The sequence below is a fragment of the Liolophura sinensis genome, chromosome 6, assembly GCF_032854445.1.
Source record: "Liolophura sinensis isolate JHLJ2023 chromosome 6, CUHK_Ljap_v2, whole genome shotgun sequence".
In the NCBI taxonomy this organism is placed as follows: domain Eukaryota; kingdom Metazoa; phylum Mollusca; class Polyplacophora; order Chitonida; family Chitonidae; genus Liolophura; species Liolophura sinensis.
In genome coordinates this window covers 26,054,110-26,076,382 of record NC_088300.1, presented here as the reverse complement: position 1 = coordinate 26,076,382, position 22,273 = coordinate 26,054,110, and the positions used below count along the sequence as shown (strand labels likewise).

Genomic DNA, 22,273 nt, shown 5'->3' with positions numbered 1-22,273 from the left:
AAAAGTCTGTCCATTGCTAATTAAGGAGAATTCAAATTTAAAAAAGGAATTACCATATCTGGCCCGACACCAAAACAGTTGTCTTGTACAACCCTATCAAATATCACAAAATTTGTCACCGTATAGAAACACTTCTCTCTGATACAAAATCGTACAAGCTTGAGAGACTGCTCAATGATTAGCGCAGTCAGATCGCACGCGGGACATCATCTGGCTTAGTTGTACATATCAGCTGACGTCATTCCTACTTAACAAACATATTAATATCTATATCTGTGGTTATTCTTAAAACTGTTCGATGGTCAACTTAAGAATGCTGGAATTTCGAGTCATGTATTGTCGAATACAGCACTTTATGGCCGACCAGCCGGAAGCCTCAGTGGACTTCCTCGTTAACCACGTTTACAGGTGACGGACTGGTTCCCGGTGCGTCATCGCCACTTTCCAATGATGTTGTGGTTCTGGAGGCTGAAATGAGGTAAAAAAGTAAAAACTAAATTATTATGTGGCCAGATTATGACGGATATAGGGCAGGCCTAAAAGAGAAGACATTTCAGACAATTTAGAGCATCTATTTTTTTTTTCAGTATACGTGATTTTGTACTTATTTAATATTTTAATAATATATGATATACATTTAACAAAGATATATACCGAAGAATTTTTATTAGATAAATTTGCAATTCTTTTCCAAGAGATAACCGTTTATTTTAGTTAAATAAACATCAACTTTGTGAAAATAATTATCAAAATAATGATTACGAAAATAAGAATAATTGTATTATGAACCTATAAAGTTCTCCTAACGACACTCCGTTGAAATTTAGCATGGAGCATGTGTAGTTGTAACACTTGTTTAAGTGTCGGAACAATAAGGCCATGCGCTGGAGCCAGAATCTGTTTGTTTATTGCGGGTTTCAAGTTAAAATGGCGTGAAAGTTGCTCCCAGGGCGTGAAAGTTTTCCCTGGTGTGTGCCCGATAAATACCCTTAAGATCACTAACACAGGCAGCCATGGGTGACCCTTTGTACAGGCCCTTAACTAAACGCGTCCCCTTGACTTTCTAACCGCGCCGTGTTTAACAGCAAATGAATACATTCCAAAAACAAATGACGCTTGAAGTTGTCTGAACCTGTGCAGAAATAGCTTAGCCTATATTGCGTATATCTTATACACTATTCATATCATAAAAAAACGTTCCAGCGATTTTTTTTAGTTTTATTGTTTTTTGTTACTTTTTGCCTTCAGATTACCGATACTAAGATTCACGTTTTTCATCACACTTGTCAAATCTGCTTATTTATTGAGCTCGACTGACATTGCTGATTTATTCGTGCTGTTTGATTGCTTGTGATAAACACGATTGATTGAATTCCGGCGATAAAAACCTCTTAATTAAGCTATAATTTAAATCGAAGTCTCTGCCCATCACCGGACAGGCGCGCTGACGTTTACAAGAAATAATTGCAATCTACCGGGCATATTTAATTTTCGGAAACTTAATAAAATGTTTCCTATACATATCGATATATCAATAACCACCGTTTACTCTCCGCCCTCTTCGTGTATACTTCAATGAATAATTTTTGGCAGAGCTGTTACCTTTCCTAATTTGTTTCAAATGATTTGCAAACACTGTTGTAAAGCAACATTTATAATTCTGTGTTTTTCTAGATTTTTTTGTAATGATAATTCAAATGTTAATGTGTAAACGGCACGAGATACAATCTCATAAGGTAGAGCTTTGCCTGTTAGCGTTTGCTTCACTGTAAAAGGGAAGCGCAGACAAATACGACATCCGGCGCAACCTAATTCTCCTTGATGAACACTGAAAGGAATGGCATGTTTAAACTCCAGAATTAATGTCGTTTTACCACATATAGTATCCTCGTCCAACCCCGTCCATTCGCGCATAACATTTATGGTATGACTATCACCCTCCCTCCCTGAGTCACACCCACTCATCCAAACACCAACAGTTACTCATCCATGTCCCCAAAAACCCACACATCAAAACACACGATACTCCAAATACAGAAAGCGACAAGTAGACAGATGTGTACTTATATATTGGTGCTTTAAAATCACATCAAAATTTACACACGATTATCTTAATGTTTAAAACAACTGAGAGGTATAAAATAACTGTTCAATGGTTACACAGAAAAAAGGCAAATTTGTCATCAAATAAGTACCACTTTCATTCACTTCATCATTCTTAGTTGTTTTCAGTACCCAATAAAGCAAGCTCGAAAATGAAAACGAACCGTTGTCAACTAGTGCTCATCACATATTATTTTTCACAGAAGAAAATATTTCAGTGAATGGGATAAGGAAATTTTTTAAAAACATTACCATGCCTTCCAACTTTGATTTCGGGTCTGTTGGTAATTTGTAAAAGCAGTGTCAGAAAAATAAATCATGAACAATCTTTGTTATGAGCTTGTTTATATTTCAGATGTAAATCCCCATTTTGCTCACGACCCCAGTCACAGAACCGCTAACACCTGCATAAAATCAAACTCATTTATTCCTACACATACTGACTCAATCACTCAGCCATGCAATCCATATTACTGACTGACATGTATAACTCAGGTTACTTTTGAATATCCCAATAACCCATTTCATTACACGTAAAATGTATTTCAGATAATGTATATATGAGCAGAGTATCTGTTTGCTGGATGGAGTATTGTTAAATCTCTCATAATTAAGGTGAATACTCTGTGTTTCAAATAGTTTAAATCGTAAAGAAAATAGCTTATTATGTCCTTTTCCCAGTTTGACATATATCAATGTAATCATGACCTTCCCAAACTTCACCAAGCGAAGTGCAACTGGTGAAAGACTGTGTAATACTGTACCTTTTGGTGGCCCTCGAGCTGGTATGATAATTGCTGCCCCTAGTACCACCGCTGCCACTACACAGGCAACGATCAAGATTATCATATCCATCTTTCCCCACATATCGTCCCCTCCCTCCTCCATAGATTCCGAGTCCATCCCCCTGGAGTCACTGTAATCGATTTCCCGCGTCCCGTGCTCACGTGATCGCGAATCTAAAAGAACGAGACCACAAGGATAGTATTTGAATGTATGATAATACTTGTGAAATACCTTTATGAACTAAATGTCCAGTGTTACTGTTTTTACTGTTTTGAGTGTCTTAAAAGTTTGTTTAACAGAAGAGTTAATGGTGAGTAACTATTTGACAAAAACCTTCGAGGAACTTCGGAAAACTTTGAATATTGTTTGTAATATTGAATGGTGGTTAAAAGTTCCTCGGCGTCTGGCTTTAAGACATGTATGAGGAGTTGCGCAAGCATTACACATTTTAGCATCACCATGATTACTGGTCATATTCGGAAACACTGTCACGCAACTCATTTTTACCACGCGCAAATAACGTGAAACTACCATAGGTATTTGCAGTAACGTGCAGCGCTACCATAGGTATTTGTCATATTTGGAAAGACTTCCATGCAGCTGATAGTCTAATATCAAAATTAACATTTCAGACGACTTCAGAGCCGTTATATTATATCTGCACAAAAGCATCGCCAAATAAAACAAATATTTTTTTTGGGGGGGGGGGGGTGCATTTTAATAACGTATAAATGACGTCGGTTTAACCTGAAGACAGCCTATGACATTATCAATTTGTATACCGGTAATCATAAAACCACCATTACCTGTTCCTCTCCAATCCATCGTCGTCCTTCTTGTCGTCCACGCTCCTCCGGCCGATGAATCCTTGATCGTGTAGAAAGTCTCCATGCCATTGGTCAAATGGTCGTTCACGTGACAATGCAAGAGCCATGTGCCCGGATTGGTCGCTTCAAGTTCCAGCGTTTCCGTGGTTCCAGGGAAGATGGCGAGGACGTCGACAATAGTGGGATTTCCTCTCTTGTGAATAAGGACCTGTCCGTGGAAATGTACGGTGTGCATGTCCATGGTTCCCCCGAGAGCAAATATATACCAGGCGATCTTCTCTCCTTTGTACATGACCAAACCTTGATTGTTTCCGTAGATAAAACCGTTGATAGAATTCATAATATTGCTGGCCATAAACGTGGAATTGGACATGTCGTGCATTCGGCTCGGCGCGTATTTGCTCGTGGTTTTGTTGATGTACCAACTCATCATTTCGTCGAAGAGGAAGAAGAACAGAGTGATTTCTCTATCGATGTGATCCTTTCGCTTTCCATCTTTGGAGAGGATGCCTTTCCTACAGATGATTATATTCCCCACCAGACCAGCGTAGACGTCTTTCACAGGATTCACGGAAGAGTAGTAGGGCCAGCTGATGCAGTTGGGGTCGCTCTTACCGGGGCCGGCCCTGTCAGGAACCAACCATCGGTACACGTAGAAACCGTTTTTAGTGACCATATCATCCGTGTGCTTTCCTGTGTGATCAAGGTAGGGGGCACCTTCGTTGTTCTTAGAGTAAAACACGCCATGGGGATGGATAGAGAAAGGCCTGCTTGCCATGTTCTTGAAGACAACTTCGATGACTTCTCCAACTTCGGCTCTCAGAGCGGGTCCTAAGATTCCACGATGAATGTTTCGATCGTCCCGCTTTTTCGGTTCCGTGAAAGATGCATCAGTAAACTCCCTGTACACGGCTTTGTAATATTTGCTGCCGATGAAGCCTTTGTCATGTCTCACAAAGATATAGCCAACTCTGAAATTAAAAATATACATGAAAACACTAACAACACAGTCGACAGTAACGACAAGGTGGTTATAGTACATTCAAGATTAACACCGATAAGGCAATTGCTATGGCAAAGCATCATCTTGAAAAGTTTCTTTATAGTCACTGCGCATGATGTGTCACGCATGTCTGAACAGAAATGAACGGTATTTGCTTTGCTTGTTTTATTTTCTTGAATTAAGGAGATACCAAAGGACGGAGTAAAGCCGTGTTTCATTTTTACAAGAGTTATACTAATAACATGGGCTAATAGGTATAAGTACGGTAGTTCTGCATGCATAGTTCATCTTTTTAAAAACGACCTTTTTGAACAGACTGTACCTAAACAGGATTCCGCCAGCTCTAAATCAGCTCTAAAAATACGCCAGCTATGGCTGAATGTTTAACATTGTTGCAAATGAAAAGTTAGAAAATTAGCGCGGGATTCAGGAAGTCTTCTTGACACAACTTACGAATCAGGCCTCTTCAAACTCTTTCCCTTCACAACATCTCTCTTAAGTGGAGCGTATTCCCACTCGACTTCCACGGCACCGACATAATAGCGGCGGGATTTAGCGTCATAGGGAACTTTTGTCGGTGGCTTCATCCCGCAACCGTGGACGGTGTACAAGGCCGTCAAACCGTTCTTGAAATGTTCATTTGTTCGGGAGATCAAACCCCAAATACCTGGAGAATAGATGAATCGGGCATTAGCTTTGGTGTTACAGCTGGATTAATCAAATTAACCTTTCACGTTAGACCAACTTTATGTGGCTACACCATTTCAAATCAAAGACAAACGAAGTTATACTAACTTATATTATTAAAATGAGTAAATTTGTAAGTTTTGAATATAGTCTGATATAATACGTTTATGGTTAAAATTTAAAAAAAATAAAGCACACCAGTACCTGTATAGGCCTATGCCTTAAACATGAACAAAAGTTCTAAATAAAACTTAGAAAAACTTCCCAACCCTTCCGTAATTCCAGTTCACCATATTGTAGTAATATATCACGACTGATGTGGGCGTAGTTGGCATTATGCTAATAAGTTACCTGGATTATCGGGAACCATAGCCAATGTCTGTGTGGTTGATGGAAACACAGCGAATACGTCCACACGGTTGATTTTGGACAAAGTGTTTCCGAAGAAGTGAACCGGATGTATATCAGTTTGCGTTCCTAAGCCAATCAAATGCCAGGACACTTTGTCGCCCACACACATTTCCAGTCCTTCCAAGTTGCCATAGGAACGCCCGTTAATGTCTGATAAAGATGCAAACAGTAAATTTTGTATCAAGTATCAAGTGAAACAGAGCATCAAATACAGCAAGAATACAGGTGAGAAAAATGTATCCGAAAGACATGCTTAAATTGTTATAAATGGTTTCAGATGAAGCATAATCAATGTCTCCCATGATATCGTATTCTTATGGCTTAAGATACTGTTAATTCGAATGAATTAATTTCAGAATATCATTTTGTTTCCTGTTGCCTTTGATAGATTGTTATTCTGTGTCACTTTGTTTATTTGTATTTGTTTATATGATCTGTCAGTTTGTCAGCACGGGAAATGTAGGTATGAAGATATGCTTTTGTGATTCTCGTTGTAGCTGTGTTAAGAGTCTTAAATAAATGAACAAACATGAAATCTTTACAATAATTGCCCACCTTATTGCTTGTTTGTCAGGAACAGAGCGTTAGAAACAAATCTAACACCCCTCTCTATCCGCCCCCCTCCACCCGCCTACCACGGATAGTACAATTGCTCACTGGTTGGGTAAAACAATTTTTGCCGAACAGATTTACTTCCCTTAGTTCCTGTTTGATTTCGCATGATCACGTTACTGGACGCAAAAGTAAACCAGGTGAGACTGAGAGCTCTGTACTTGTCACATATAAATGTTCACTCTTATAGACCAGCAATAATACAACGGGAAAAACTTCAATTTCACGCACTAGTGCTGCATCAATGACACCAAGTATGACGCACCACCGGGTTGATGAGCAGCACCTACCCATAGTGATGAGCGCAAGGGAGGAACTTCTGCCTATGTAAATTACACAGTTCTGAAATATTCTCTTTTTTGTGAGATAGGAAGTTACTTTTATGTCTTAAGTTTGCTAGAACGGGTTTGCAACTCAAAAACAGATGGCTTCAGTTATCTATTACAAGTCACATAGGTAAATGTAGTGGTATCAACAGTTGTTACAATGCTATAGGTAGGTCGTTAGTCCAGACGTGCGTAATTTAGAATAGCGTGTTCATACCTGTCATCATAGTTTTCATAGTGGCACGCGACCAATATTTTCATGTGGATTTACATCTAAATGGAAGGATTCCGAAACGAAATTTCACTCAAGGATAACTAACCATAACACTCACGTTTACAAATTTGTGTTACAATTTGTCAACACAGTACTTGTGTGCAAAGCGAATGTGGGGGATGGCCGGATTTGACCGGTGAGTCTGACCTTCAACATCTGATTTAGATGGCCTTGAGAAGTAGATGTGCGCTACTGCTGCCAACCACGTGCAAAATGTATTCACTGATGGGTTTAAATTTCGCTTTGACACTCGTTATGTACATGCCATTTACTCATAACTGACAAATAACACATTAGTACCCAATTCAAAACCGATGTAAATCCGCGCGGTAAGCAGAGCTTAACAGTTGGAAGCAATGCGTTTTGCTTTGTTAAGGTGTTTGGGAAAATGCCACCCACTGCAAAACTTAACGGTGAGTAAATTAACTCTTGTTCCGGGGGTGTTTGCAAAATAACCAGGAAGGCCGTTGGGGTCAGCAGACACACACTTGCGGCGGTGGAAAATTTTGTCCCGCTTCGCAGGAGATCGTGTGCCAGAAAAGCCCGGAGAGAAACCACAAGGCTGGGAAATTTATTAAACACTGGCTTCGTTTTTATACTCCTTTGGAGCACGACTCTGGCTGTTGGTTATTGTTTACATTACACATATTGTTTTCACCCGATTGTTTTGAGAAAGTAATATAACCAAAAAATTCAACACCTCTGACATTTCCGTTACCGAGTAAATACTTTCGACATCGATGAAAACCGGGCCGCGCAAAAGACCAAATATGACTTAGATAAAATGAATGAATGGAATCAACCATGACCTATGTTGTAATGGAGGACCAGCAAACCTGCCCTAACAGCACAGTGATTGGTCTACAGTCCATGTTGTGAGGTATGACGGACATTAAATTGTACTTTTGTGCAACCCACGAACTTGAATGCTATGAAATAAAAGGTAATAAGCAAAATGCTTAACCGAAAATATAACAAGCCATTTCACAGAAGACTAACTGAAAATGAATTTTTGCAAGGATGGTATAGAGGAGATACATAACGATGTTATGTTCATGTGAGCAAAGGGGCGGTGTCTGTACATGAATTAAGAATTCAGCTCAGCTGTGCAATGGCAATAGTATGAACCCTAAAAACTCTGGGCTGACAGGAATGGGGCATTAAAACGTTACGCAGGATGTGGCGAAAGCGTCACGTTTGGCGACGGGATGGACATACTTCAGATGATTTGCAATCCATATGCATGTATCGTAAAATTAAGCTTGCTGTCAATCTGTGGCTGGAGGTATTGGGAGAGGAAATAACTGCTCCACGTGCATATTCATGAAATTACATTTATATATGTGTAACGTGAGGATTTCTGTTTGCATTCGGTAGCTCGCATGTATTACTGATACGCGGTCAAAGCTTTGCGTAATTGTGACAGAACTTCATCTGTAAGTTTTCGATCTCTCGTTTCATAGCGCGGCATTTAACCGGCCATATGTCAACATTGTCGGCACAATGTATCATTTTATGCATTAAATTTCTATACATGTTAGACGCTTCCCTAAAAGTTAATATTTATTTAAAGTTATACCCAGGTCTAAAACATATCCTTGCGTTCTCCAAATTCATAACGATCTGGGATTTTATTATGTAAAATTAATAACCTGAAAACTTATATATATGGCTTCGTTATAAAAGCGAATTGTTAGCTTGAATACGATTCATTTAAATTTAGATTTCACATATCTAAAGGTAGTACCAGAGGTCAAGGTGTATTTTTTGCACACCCAGTGGGGTTTCACGACTGATATTAGCCCCTGATTTCGGGATTTTGCAGGTATTTTTCGGCCAAATAGGGACTAGAACCCGTGTCACTGTTTCCCATCGTTTTCGGGGGATTTTCATAACTTTGTGGATAGTCTCAGATATGCTGACTCTCGTTTAACATTCAGCTGAGACATGACAGGTTTAGTTTTTAATCCAAAGGGTCAACAATGGTCGGAGACAGCCCTCTGTCCATCTTCAATCCATACAAAAACCGCACGGCCGGCAGCATAAACGCGTGAAGGTTAAAAAGTTCAATAGGAATTATTCTCCGAGTATGTCAAAATCTTCTGTTTATAACTACAATAAGTGGCATTTGGGTATCTGTTTGCACGATTACAAGTAGACGTCATGCCGTACTATTGGAAAGACAACCAGTCTCAAAGGAAGGTAAACATAAAACTGTGTCGACCAACTGGTGAATTTGCGCATCATGAGGTAAAGCAATTGGGAACATGTATGATGGTTGTTAGGGAACTGTCTGTCGACTTGGCTCTCCATATGTAATGTATGCAATTCTGTGATGGCGCTTTCGGTATGGAACGCACCGGAACTAAAAGTTACCATACAATACAAACGTATCTTATTTCTTGTTTCCAGCGATACTAACAAAGTTGGAAATATTATGGTATGAGAAAACATTACTAAAATCTTCCATGAAATATGATCAAAAATAATTATTTACAAAAAAGGAGGTTGAAGTTTTAAAAAAATCGCCACATTTAAGAAAGCTGTTATATCCAGAGGCTCTCGCATGAGACAAAGTCTCTATTTCATGTTATTACTATTGTCCTTTATGTACACCTATATTTATCTGGTAGTTGGCTGACTAGTTGATTATGGGTTTGGTTGAAAAAGATTACAGAAATGAATTAAAACATTCACACTGTAACCACTGAAGCAAAAAAAAAAATCAAATCGAGTGGACAACGACACTTTTTAAAGCCAGTTTAACAGGTAAACAACAGTGACAGCTGACAGTAACTGGAGTCAAATATGATATGATCAGTGCAGTGAGCTGTTACATAAGAAATCTTACATCACTGTATCACGAACAAAAAGTTACAAATTTGTCCAAAGTGGAAAAAAGGGAAAAATACTTTATTTCAGATGTTCCAAGCATGCTCATCTACATTAATACCACCTTGCATGCGCATCCTTTCAGCTTATAATAAATTCTGCACGATTTATACATCTCATATAATATCCTTCTTATAGTTTGCGCAATAAATCAAGTCCTTCAGAGGGCTTCGAGCACATCACTTAAAATGGCTATTAATGTTTATGGTACATGGAAAGATTTCTTTGTGTAAAATTCAGAAGAATTCGCATTGCCCTTGGGACCAGTGTTTCAGAATAAATATGTCTTCTGTCAAGTTATCTATACTATTACCACTTCCTGTATACATGTGGAGAAAAGCATCTGTCACGATTGTAGTTACTCTGAATATGATCTTACAGCTTTGTTTTTTATTGAACGAGCGCCTAATCTTGTAAAACGGGCCTGTCGCAGCAATCACCGTATGTTACGTTGTCCGGCTCGGCCGCGAGGCAATCTACATAGAAACGAAATCCAAACGGTGCTTTAAGCAAACGTTTCGCTCTCCATTTTGACAGGTGTTAGGATCGCAGCTCAGGCAAACACGGGCTTGAAATTAGGATTGAAATTACGCCATTGCGCAACGCAGTGGTAAATATTGGAAGCTAGCACGTTTTTATTGACTCGTGTTTATTATAACGACGTAAGCTATTCACGAGCTGGGAATGCCCGCCAGCAATACTGCATTCTAGGCAGAATGCGGCTGTTTGTTTAAACAGCAGAAAAAAGTGTCACCCAAGGTTTTGAGTCTTACCCTGGTACAATGTAACAGAGGCTATTAACGACATGCTTCTCCCCGCAGAAAACCCAACACCATTAGCTATACCGGTAAACATTCACGTGTGGAAATCTCCGAATGCGAAAGGTGCTTATGCAATCGGTTTCTGACATTGGCGTTTATTAATATTTGGTGTTGCGACACTGACATTTAATTCAAGTTCAAATACAAACGGTATATATTGGCTCAGACCATGTCACAGAAGTATTTAATACAATTCAACACGATCTCAAATTTTCTTTGGGCGAAAAAACTTCAAAAGCTAGTACTTGATGTTTGTCAGCAAAAACAAGAAGCTAATATAATAAAAAAAAGAGAGAGATGAAGACTTTCACCTGCCAACCGAACTTATTTTGGGAAATTCTGTCCTAATGATGCATTGTACAAACGGTTGTGACGCAATAAAATAATGATTTAACACGCCCATTGCTTATTCATAGGTGTAAGCAGTGCTAAATGCAGCTACTTTCAGATAGTTTATTTTACAGGTACTTTATAACTAAATGTGGCTGCGTGATAATGGTGATATCACAAAATGTATGCTAGTGGAATACTCTCTGCCATCGTGGTGCAATAAGGTCACTTCCATCAAGCCCTCTTATAGCCTTAGGATCACGTAACTGTCATGGCGACGTCGTGTAACGCTAAGATGGCTTCTTCGAACGAGTCCAAGACCCCCAATATTCAATGTACATCGTGATATACTCTCGAATTCTCCCAGAAGAGTATCTTCAAAACAGGCCTAACCGACGCCCGATAAGCAAACCTTTTCTGGTTAAATGTAACAGTACTCTTTAAATATTCTCCTGCAAACCTAAGCACGTCAAATCTGTTTTCAAGCTCGAGGGTCACCACTAATTTACACAAAAAGGAGTGTCGCTAGTTTGATTGGTCTCTCAATATAAGTGTCACTGTGTGTCAAACAAGGAGCTGTGGTACATATGGACCACCGTATAAATGGGTAACGCTAGAGTTGTTTACTATGACGCGGCTGTGTGTACGTCCAACGCTAACCAAGGAAACACGACATTCCTTGGGTTAAAGCGAAGCCTTGTTTGTTAGAGTAACGAATACGGAGATTTCAGTGAGAGACAGAGCAAGAAGAACGATCGAGATCCTACCAAGCTGTCACTGTTCATCTTACAACTGCACAGTCTTAAAACTGTGTTAGAATGAGAATTTAAAATCAAACTAGGAATTAGGTCACTCATACAATCGGTCCCAAGCAGGAGAGTTTCAAGTCTTTTGTCGTTAAAGATAAAAACAGCCCTATGTTATGTGGAAAATGTTAGGCAGCCTTTGTTGACATTAATTTAGCGAACACCTTTAACGTTTTCCAGATGGACAAACGACTCATCTTTCCTTAAATAACTTAAAAGTTCACAAACGTTCACAATCTCCTCCGTTCTCTCCACCCTTCTTCTACCCTAAACCACTTTTTGTGAAACGTTTTTCAGACGACCATTTTATAGTGGATATGAACAAAAACAGTCCCCTAACATCTTTGACAGGTCCTATGACACAGTAGAACTCGTCTACTAAGAAAATAGTCGCTCCCATAACGTCGCAAGTACATTGTATAATTGTTTCAGGACTAAAGCAAATTAAATTTACTGAATGAATAAATGATTGGATGGTTGATTAATTGATTCATTAGTTGGAGTTTAACGTCGAACATTTTATTTCTTATACTGCATTCAGTATCACATGTGAAGTAAACCGGAGTGTTTAACTGACTCACTGTTCACGGATATGTGAAAAACATATACTCACCCACGAAAAAAGCACAGATGGTGATAAACCTGAAATCGTTGAATTATCACCAAATGTTTATGAACATTTGATTCGCGTCATGAACCTTTGATTCGCGTCTTCATTTTGATTGACAGGATATCAAAGAAATTTTGTGAAAGCCTACACTGGGAATACTACAACATCTCAAGATTATTATCATCTTGTTCCAACTTTTGAAAGTATTGCTGTGAACACTTGACAGCACTCAAGATGGAGGGGGTGTTAGAAAGTAAGATTTTGCAATTCCACGGATGGATGCAAAATTTATACACATCACACTATACAGCAAGTAAGCCTACAAACGACAAGGATTACTTGATTTTAAACGAAATTCCGGGGAAAATACGGTACTTGATCTAGCGGGAGCAAAATTCCAAAGTGTGAACGTTTTGGTAAAGATATGAATTTCTAGAATTCATCGCTCTATGTAAATGTGTACCCGTTAATGTTAGCTGGCCAAGACATATATTAAGCTGCCGGTTAAAATGTGTTCAAATTTTTGACAGATCATGTATTAATTTTAGCACCATGCCTTGGTTTGCCGATACATTTCCTTCAACAATTGATTCTTTTATTACCCCAAGGGTTAACTGTTTAGTCTCAGCACGATGTTCAAATCATCATGAAGAGCCTTTTTTAAACAACCACAAGCTCAAAATGTTATATTACATACATTTCCAGGTCTAATTTGAGGGACACAGTATATCAAACGAAAGCCTTTTCAGGAAAGGTAAACACCTTTACATTATATACAGTTCAACTTACTTCTCATTCTGTTGGATTCCACAAAGGCTGGGTCTGTCTTGTTAATCTTGCTCATGTCTTTAATTCGCTTCTTGATATTTTCGTCGATGTACCAGGAGAGATTCTCGTTCGTGACTTGCACCACTAGAATGAATTCTTTATCAGCTCCCTTCTGCAAGTTGAAACCGGAAGCAAAGGCCGGATTAATCGCAGTCATGGACTTAATATATAATAGACAAAATTTACCCTAAAATATTAAACAAATAACTAAATTACATGTTTTAAACTAATTAGTGTATGCAAGAAATATCTTCACGGTCTACAAAGGTGTATTACAAAGTAATACAGGTTCAAAAAACTTATCTTGTTATCTTGTTTTAAAGCACAACTAATGGGAATTTTGTCCAGTCCTAATACTAGATTTAACTGCTAAAATACGTTTGAACAGTTTTGCTCCTGTGATAATTTGTACTCCATGATTACAATCATCTCAGTGTCAGGTTACAGTAATTGTTGGCTAGGTGTGCTATTTGCTGTATTTTCACCGTACCTGTCGTCCTTCGTGATCCAGTGTGCCTTTTTTACATGTGAGAAGGGGCCCTACCAAACCGGAACTGGTATCGCGAACTGGATCGACAGCTGATTGGTAGAAATTGGTGAGGCAGTCGGGATCGCTGTAAGTGGGTCCGAAACTCTCCGGGATATACCATGTGTAGGTGTACATTCCTCCAGGTGGTACGGCGTTGTCTTTGATGGCTACAAAGGTGGATACATGTTTTATGTATGTCAGGGATTAGGTTAGGTTTAGGATAAAATGCATATTATCACATGATTGTTCTTCAAGTTTGCTATAATTTGCTGGTAGTTGAGTGTTGTTGTTGTATTCCGCTATAAGTTGCTAGTAGCTCAGTGTTATAGTAGTATTCGTGTGAAAGGATAATCGATAAATTATCACAGGATGGAACACAAGCATTGGTGTTCTTGGTCTTAATTAGGTATAAAAAAAGCCTTAGAAGGACTACTACATGCACCCTATATTTTCTATATAGATTGTATATATACCCTATATTTTCTATATAGATTCGTATATGTACCCTATATTTTCTATATAGATTCGTATATGTACCCTATATTTTCTATACAGATTCGTATATGTACCCTATATTTTCTATATAGATTCAGGCATGTGTTGAAACTTGATATACTTTATACGAAACATTACTCATCCAAATTTGCATTATTCTGACCAGGGCTCCACATCGGAATTTTTTATTGAATTTACTGAATTACACTTTACTCAAACTTATTACCGACAACAATACTGGTAAATTCTGTGGGCTATCAATTTTATTAAGTTTTATTTATTTATTATTTTTTTTTTGCTTCACAACGGTCAGGGTTAAAAAATTAAACACCATGCCCGCGATAACCCCTTGAGCACATCGTTTATTCTATAAAATATGAAACAACCAGATTTAAATATTATAAGACTGATACCTTTGGCTGATCGAATACATTAAAGGTTACAATATTGGCAACTGTCATAATCGCATTCTTAACATAATGTTTGAGTTTTTATATTGACCTTGCAACATCTGATTTTAAAAAAAATCCCTACAAGAATGTTGTCAAATTACAAAAGCTGCCAAGTAAACTTCATGGTGAAATTACAATATTTTAAGGACAATGTAACCCTGAATAGCAAAATGTAGTGTCAAACTTCAAAAGATTGCACCTTTTTCATTCGGAGAATGCATAACTTGTCTCAGCTCGGTCGCTCACCGTGCCAAACAAGCAAATGAGGGTTTGTACAAATAGACGAATCTACAACACGTCCGAACAGGAACGCGATTCAATGTGAAATGGGTGTAGGCGGTATGTCAAGAGTTCTGGTAATGTTTGTTCATACATTTCATTTCATTGCAGTGCAATTGTATTTGTGTGCAGCATATTTTATTTGTTTCTATGACAGATATTTGAGAGACAAATTCATAAAAAAAATCATGGCTTAGAATACTGGGTTGCTCATGACAATAAAACAGTTAACCATGCTATCTATATAACATCTAGAGTATGCATCGGAATGTGCATTGGTTGCGCAATATTTGCACCATTAAATGAGTAAGCAATTTTACTTTCTAAATTTCAATCTAACATATATCGAATAATATTGATGGTAACTTCATTATTTAAACTTTACGAAGTTTTAGAACAACCCAGTACACCTTCACCCTTTCATACAAAATGCACTCCTTCACACTAAATGTACTCCTTCATACTAAATGTACCCCTTCATGCTACATGTACTCCTTCAGACTATATGTGATCCTTCACACTAAATGTGTATATTCACTTCAAATGTACCCCTATACAAAAAATGTACCCTTTCATACTAAATGGATTCCTTCACACTAAATGTACCCCTTCACACTAAATGTACTCCTTCATACTAAATGTACCCCTTCATGCTACATGTACTCCTTCAGACTATATGTGATCCTTCACACTAAATGTGTATATTCACTTCAAATGTACCCCTATACAAAAAATTTACCCTTTCATACTAAATGGATTCCTTCACACTAAATGTACCCCTTCACACTAAATGTATCTCTTCCCACTACATGTACTCTTTCACACTAAATGCAGCATTACCTTTAGAGCTGTCGTTATAGCTGGCACCCTCGTTGGCTTTGTCATACATAGCGCCGTGTGGGTGCATCGAGTAGTTTCTGGATGCGTAATTTTTGAATACAACTTTAATGGATTCTCCAACCTCAGCACGAATCACTGGACCCAGAAACCCCAGATGAATCTCTGAATCCGAACGATACTTTCGCCTTGTGAAGGTTTCATCAGTGTATTCAAAGAACAAAGCTTTCTTGTACTGCCCACCAATTCTTGTCATGGATTTCCCAAAGTAAGTCGATGATCGACTGGAAATTTGAGATAAAAAGGTATTCAAAGATACACAACAACACGACATGTATGAGCAATAACACTCCTTTTTGGAATGAGAGCCCTCTCCCTTTTATATCGAAAGAGATCCAGGCATATCGAAGACTTTGGCGAATAATCATACATATGGAGAGAGTAAAAAAAAAATACAGCGGACGGGAGGAGATCCGTTTATGAACTGTATTTGCAGAAAACAAAATGCAATGGAAAGCAAATATTTAAGAAGACATGAATGCAAAGATTATGTAAAAGCTTTAGAAACCTCCGCTGGGTTGTACATGTATGCAACGGATTTCATACCTGGACGGGTCAGACAAGCTGCCTCCGGAGAATTTGTTCCAAACTGACGGGGCATAACGCCACCAAACTTCCTCTGCTGTGATGTAGTAGGTTCTCGTCTTGTGGGCAGCCGTCCATGTTGGGGGAGCGTACGCACGCTCCTGACTGCACGATTTAACGTCCAAGAAAGCCTGCATACCGTCTGTAAGCAGAGGCCAAGAACATACTGATTTGCCAACAAACAAGTGGATTATGGTGTGAAGGGGATAAAATACATTTAGAATCATGCACATCATTTTGACAGTACATGTGAATGTGTACTGTATGAATATTCAATAGCTCACAATAAATCACATTTTCCAATGTAATTTGAAATTATATCTAAATAAAGGTAAAGACGTGATGTTTGGTCTTAAGTCAATGTGCGTTCTGTCTTTGGTGGAGACATGGAAATGGAAAAAAGACATGGTAATAGCAGGATACAAATCATGGAATCGTTACAGCAAACAAGAATTGCAGAGTTCCACATTCTTCTGCCTTTCTTCACGATGAGAAGCTCAATAGGATTTTATCCCTATAGGCCAAGCTTATAGGAAGTGTGTGTTAAGACGAATTAAGACGGAAGAACAGTTCACTATACAGCTAATGTTATGTTACAGGAACTTTACCCCTGGAGTATTGACAGGGAGTATGTTACAAAGACGGAACATTGCGATCAGGAGCCTGATATAAACTTAGCATACATTCATACATATATACATTTTGTGTAAACGTTCTAAGCATTTTGCCATCACAAAATACAAGTATTTCATTGAAGTGGGACCATTAGACATCAAGAAAGCACGACCAATGCCACGTATGCGCATTTCAAAAATACACCACAAAAACAGCAACAACATCGCTCAGTCGAAGTCCTGCTCGTCGAAGATAAAAGAACTAGGCGGCGACTTTATTTATTCATTGATTTATTTGATTGGCGATTTTAGCGGTACTCAAGAATATTTACTTACACAAGCACGGCCAGCATTGTGGTGAGAGGAAACCAGGCTGAAAGGAAACCCACTCCCATCCGCAGGTTGCTGGCAGACCTTCCCACGTACAGCCGGAGAGGAAGGCAGCATGAGCTGGACTTCAACTCACAGCGACACATTGGTGAGAGGCTCCTGGGTCATTACGCTGCGCCAGCGCGATAACCAACTGAGCCATGGAAGTCCTGCGGCGACTTAATAGTGCTGAATATATCTCCACAAAGATTCAATATTCGTCTTAAAACAGACCAAAAGAGTTAAGAGTTTAGTTCCTGTTAAGATTACGACAGCTTCGTAATTCCAGATGCCAGTTAAGGCTGCGAGGATATTCTTGTTACACGGAGTACTTACCGGAGTAGTGATCGTTCACAGCGCACTGGATAAGCCATCGTCCGGGATTCTTCGGGTACATGTCTCCCGTCATGAAGTCAGCCGCAAACAAATGCACCGTATCAATTCTGGAATAAACAGAGTTATCACCGTATAGTGTGCGGGCTGTGTGGAAGTGATTTTGTAGAGGCGCCTGCAGGGGCAAACCTCTGTGTAAACAGTGTTAGATTTGCAACAGGAAACAAACATACAGCAAACTTACTTCTTCCCCCTTAGTAAGTAAAACTTTCGCTTGGTTTGTTCTTGTTCACATCTTATTCATTTAGACTGAAGAATGGTGTGCGAATATAGTCATAAATATGTCCATCAATATAGATGGGGAAATTCAAGATGTTGCACTTGAAGACTTTTTCTGTCATAAACTCCTTAAGAAAATATTTTTATACATTACAATAAGGTGTGGTTGTAGGAAGTCGGAAAAATAAAATCCATTTCAAAATGCGTCATTGTAGATATAAGCCCATGTCAAACAGATTCCCTTCTGAATCTCCCCACTCAATATCACAGCTCCAACGTAACATTACATAATACCGCCGTTGAGCTACGCTTGCATGGGACTTTCGCAAGACATCTGTCGTGATATCACCGCAAAGAGGACTTTCAATTGGAAGTTGATTTCAATATTTTTAAACCCGTTCTAACATACATATTCATGATTTTATGATACCATCTACGTATCAAAAACACATTGAATTCTAAACATCTTTGTGTCAATTTTTTTCGCCGTGTTGATTTGTGTATTTTCAAAAATATTTCTCCATGGAGCTGATTATTATGTCTATAGAAAACCTGGCAGGAGCCAACCAGTAGGTGTTTTTCTTTAGAACAAAAGACGTCAATTGCGATGGGCTTATGAAGTCGGCACCGACGACCAAATAAAAGTCCATATTCGTTTGACTGGTCGACATGTGCTGATTTCCTGAGATCATTAAACTTCATTAAGCCTACGGTCATTATGGCAATTTAGCAAATTTCTACTAGGAAACGAACTCTAACATTATAATTTTATGTACTCACAATTACCCCACTCACGAAACATGGCTTCCAATTTCACGGGAATTGTTTTTTCATTGCACCGTTTCGCAGTTTTTTTTCTGTAATTGGCAGTAAATATCCTACCTGTGGTCATTCACGGTGAAGGTTTGGCCGTTGATGTGTGCCGTGTGTAAATCTATCTCAGTACCCATACCGATCATGTTCCACACAACATGCTCATTTTCACAGGCCTCGAAAGCTGGCAGATTTCCGAACAGGCGTCCGTTGATGCCATGCATCATGTTGCTGGTGGCAAATCCAGGATCGTTTGAACTCAGGAGTTCCTTGCACAGTTTGGGGTCTTTGCATTTTTCCAGGTTCTCGTCGATGTACCAGCTCAGGCTCTCGTCGTATATCTTGTACAGCATGACGAAGTCGTATTTTATGTCCTTTCTCGTGTTGTCGTCGTTAAGGATTCCTGTAAAAGTCAATAAATAGCGTTACTCAAGGTCACAAAATGCGGAACGCGACAATACGATCCGTATGGGGGCAGACATCCGATCATATGTTTGCGCTTCCCGTCTTTCAAAGCCAAAAGTTGATTCCTTGTTGCGTAATTGCGAAGATCAGTCGAAAATTCCAATTGTTATACAAGGACTGTTCAAAAATATGTCAAACATCACGCGAGAATTGTAATAAAAATTGATATATCTGACGCATTTTTCAACCCAAACCAAACAGATAATTTGCATTCGTCAAAATTCTAATGAGGCAACACCTACCGCCTAAACAGGACGAGCTGAAAACGATTCAAAGAATTTTACCTTTTTTGCAGGTAAGTAAAGCTCCGATTAATCCTGAGTTCGTGTCTCTGGCTGGGTTGATATGGGAGTGGTAGGCCCAGGTCATGCAGTTAGGATCGCTGTCTAGAGGGGCGAAGTTCTCGGGTATTGACCAGATGTAGGTGTGAGAACCGTTAGGGGGAACCATGTCGTCCTGTTTCAACTTTCCCCAAGTGCCGTCAATATACAGTGCACCTGGTAGACAACAAGACACGTTGCATTGATGCAAAACTATGATAATGTAGGGCAATATCAATTATCAGGAAACATGAAAATCCATTTTGTTGTGTATAGGGCGCTAAGAAAAGAAAAAATATTCACAGAATTAATCAGCTTTGGGTCAAAGTAGGATAATTAAGTTAATACTCTAAAAATCGTAAAATAAGCTCATTTGAGGACGCCAGCAGGACACAAGTGGATAATCATTTCAGCATCTGGTGTGACCACGTTGTGTCACATAAGTGTTTTTAATTTTGAAACGTTAATTTCCTGTAGAAACATGTTCAAAAACTAAACAGTTAATACATATATTGCTTAACAAGCTACAAATACTGCGTTTCTTGAAAAAGAATATTGTTCAAAACACACGCATATCCTTTTCCAGATACCAAAAATGCCAGCCATAAATAATATTCATTTCAATTACTTAAAAAATATCTAGATAATTAGATGAAATTTAAGGTCAGTGTGTCAATGTTTCATTTCTTGGCCGAAGCAGGTTAGAGGTGAACAGACCTTGTGAACCAAAACAAGTTAGCAATGACAGATATAATTCAACTAAATGCGCATGTCTACGTGACACTTCCCAATAACGCCACTGTTTGACAGAGTCACGTGTTTTACAAGCCACAAAATACTTCACAAACGTCGTGCTCCCAGCAGCACAGTGTCCTATTTTCAGCCAGCCGGTGTTTAATTAGGGAAACTGATTGCATTCTGATCTCTCTTCACTTTAAACAAGTGGGTTTGTTTCGATTTATGACGATGACTTGGTTGTCCACCTCAAAGACAAGATGATCCTTGTTTGTTACATATTGGCCATCGGCCAGAAGTTATCTTAAAAGGACCAAACCATTCATGTATACAGCCTTTCAGCAAGAAGAAACACCCTTGCATTCATATTTCAGACAATATAAAATAACATAGACTGCGTTAAACTTTAAGTATAGGTCTGGACTTTCACCTTACAATTTAAAAAATGCATGTTAAAGGACCCCCAAAAAATGTACATCTAGCACTAAGACATTAAACGCTTCGGTGACGCCTTAATAAATATTTGAAGACAATACCCGGTGGTCATTAATCTTATTTTGAAGAAACTTTCGTGCTTTCGATGGACTTAAGTTTAGGAAGATGAAGTTTTATCAGCGGTACTTAACATCGTTTAGGGAGTACTATTTAAACTCAGTATTGATCTGAATATTATTATACCGCAGCTTTCCGTCCTTCAGGAGGGATCAATTCTAATGCCACAGTCTTACCTTCGCTGTCTTTTAGATAGTGGACACCGTGCGGATGCATGGAAAACTGGCGTTTGCACTTGTTCTTGAAGTGGATCACAAACCGGTCCCCTTTCTCTGCTCTGAGCACCGGTCCAACAAGTCCTAGCCACCCAGGCTGCTCTATCTCGTCCATGTAGCTGTCGTCCGTGTATTGTTTGTACAGACATTTCTTGTACCGACTGCCAATGCGGTCTTTGCCGTTCTTGATGAACATCCGGGCAGCTCTGTCAAGTAAACAAAGAAGATGATTTGAAAAGTTTCAGATGGGTGCCTGATTTTGTTTGTCCAAGAAAGAGTTTAGTTTAGTTGAAAAAGTGTGTAATTTATAAAACACGAATGAAATCTAACAAGCGCAAATTCTTAACAGCTTTGACATCCGTCTTACAGCCTTAGTCGCATTACACTCCTGTCCCTCACGTTAAATTGAAATTTCTTTGGTATAAGATAGGGTGTCCAAAGTTTGACAGAATGGGCCATTGTAAAAGACAAGATGACAACAATATAGATGATAGACATATATACAGACAACTAGGCAGGCAGCTTACCGACTGGTTGTCCAGTTAAAATAAATTTGGCCTTTTATGACACTTTGAATATTGCTTGTAGGTCGTTAAATGTACAAAAATTCAAACAAATAAATTTGAAAACTGAAGTATCTTGGGGACCCGCACAAAGTAAATATCAGGTTTTAAATCATACCTAGATACAACGGTTAATGCGTATATATATATATATATATATATATATATATATATATATATATATATATATATATATATATATATGTGTGTGTGTTGGGGGGGAGTGGGGGGTCAGTACCTACAAGTTCAATGGTTCATAACTCAAGGAGAATGCAATCAGTACCTACAAGTTCAGTGGTTCGTAACTCTAGAAGAATGCAATAAGTGGACTTCTTTGTGCCTTCTCATTTCTTCGAATTTCTGTTATTTGTAATAAATCTTGACTCATCTTTGGCTGTTGTCCCATGTGCAATGTAATGTGCATGGCCAAACAGCGGGGTCAGGTGCCAACATGAATCCGTG

The 22,273-nt window shown here is 38.7% G+C and overlaps 1 protein-coding gene across 1 annotated transcript; it reads right to left on the bottom strand.

Annotated features, from left to right (window-relative positions):
• Window positions 1-376: 376 nt before the first annotated feature.
• Window positions 377-21,444, bottom strand: LOC135467049 (hephaestin-like protein). The gene is made up of 13 exons (XM_064744810.1): window positions 21,210-21,444; window positions 19,711-19,923; window positions 19,031-19,364; window positions 17,873-17,979; window positions 16,515-16,695; window positions 15,912-16,192; window positions 13,807-14,012; window positions 13,278-13,428; window positions 5,758-5,967; window positions 5,173-5,386; window positions 3,696-4,687; window positions 2,868-3,062; window positions 377-468 (listed from the first exon to the last, which is right to left on the bottom strand). The coding sequence occupies exons 1-13, from the start codon at window positions 21,442-21,444 to the stop codon at window positions 377-379; spliced, it is 3,411 nt and encodes a 1,136-aa protein (XP_064600880.1).
• Between the last annotated feature and the right edge of the window lie 829 nt (window positions 21,445-22,273).

Excerpts from the sequence above, each read along its gene's own strand:
- LOC135467049 (XM_064744810.1), bottom strand. The coding sequence starts at position 21,444 with ATGTTCATCAAGAACGGCAAAGACCGCATTGGCAGTCGGTACAAGAAA. Across the intron at positions 17,980-19,030 it reads TTCACCGTGAATGACCACAG|AATTGATACGGTGCATTTGT; the intron begins GTAGGATATTTA and ends TGTTTATTCCAG. Across the intron at positions 3,063-3,695 it reads GATGGATTGGAGAGGAACAG|ATTCGCGATCACGTGAGCAC; the intron begins GTAATGGTGGTT and ends TCGTTCTTTTAG.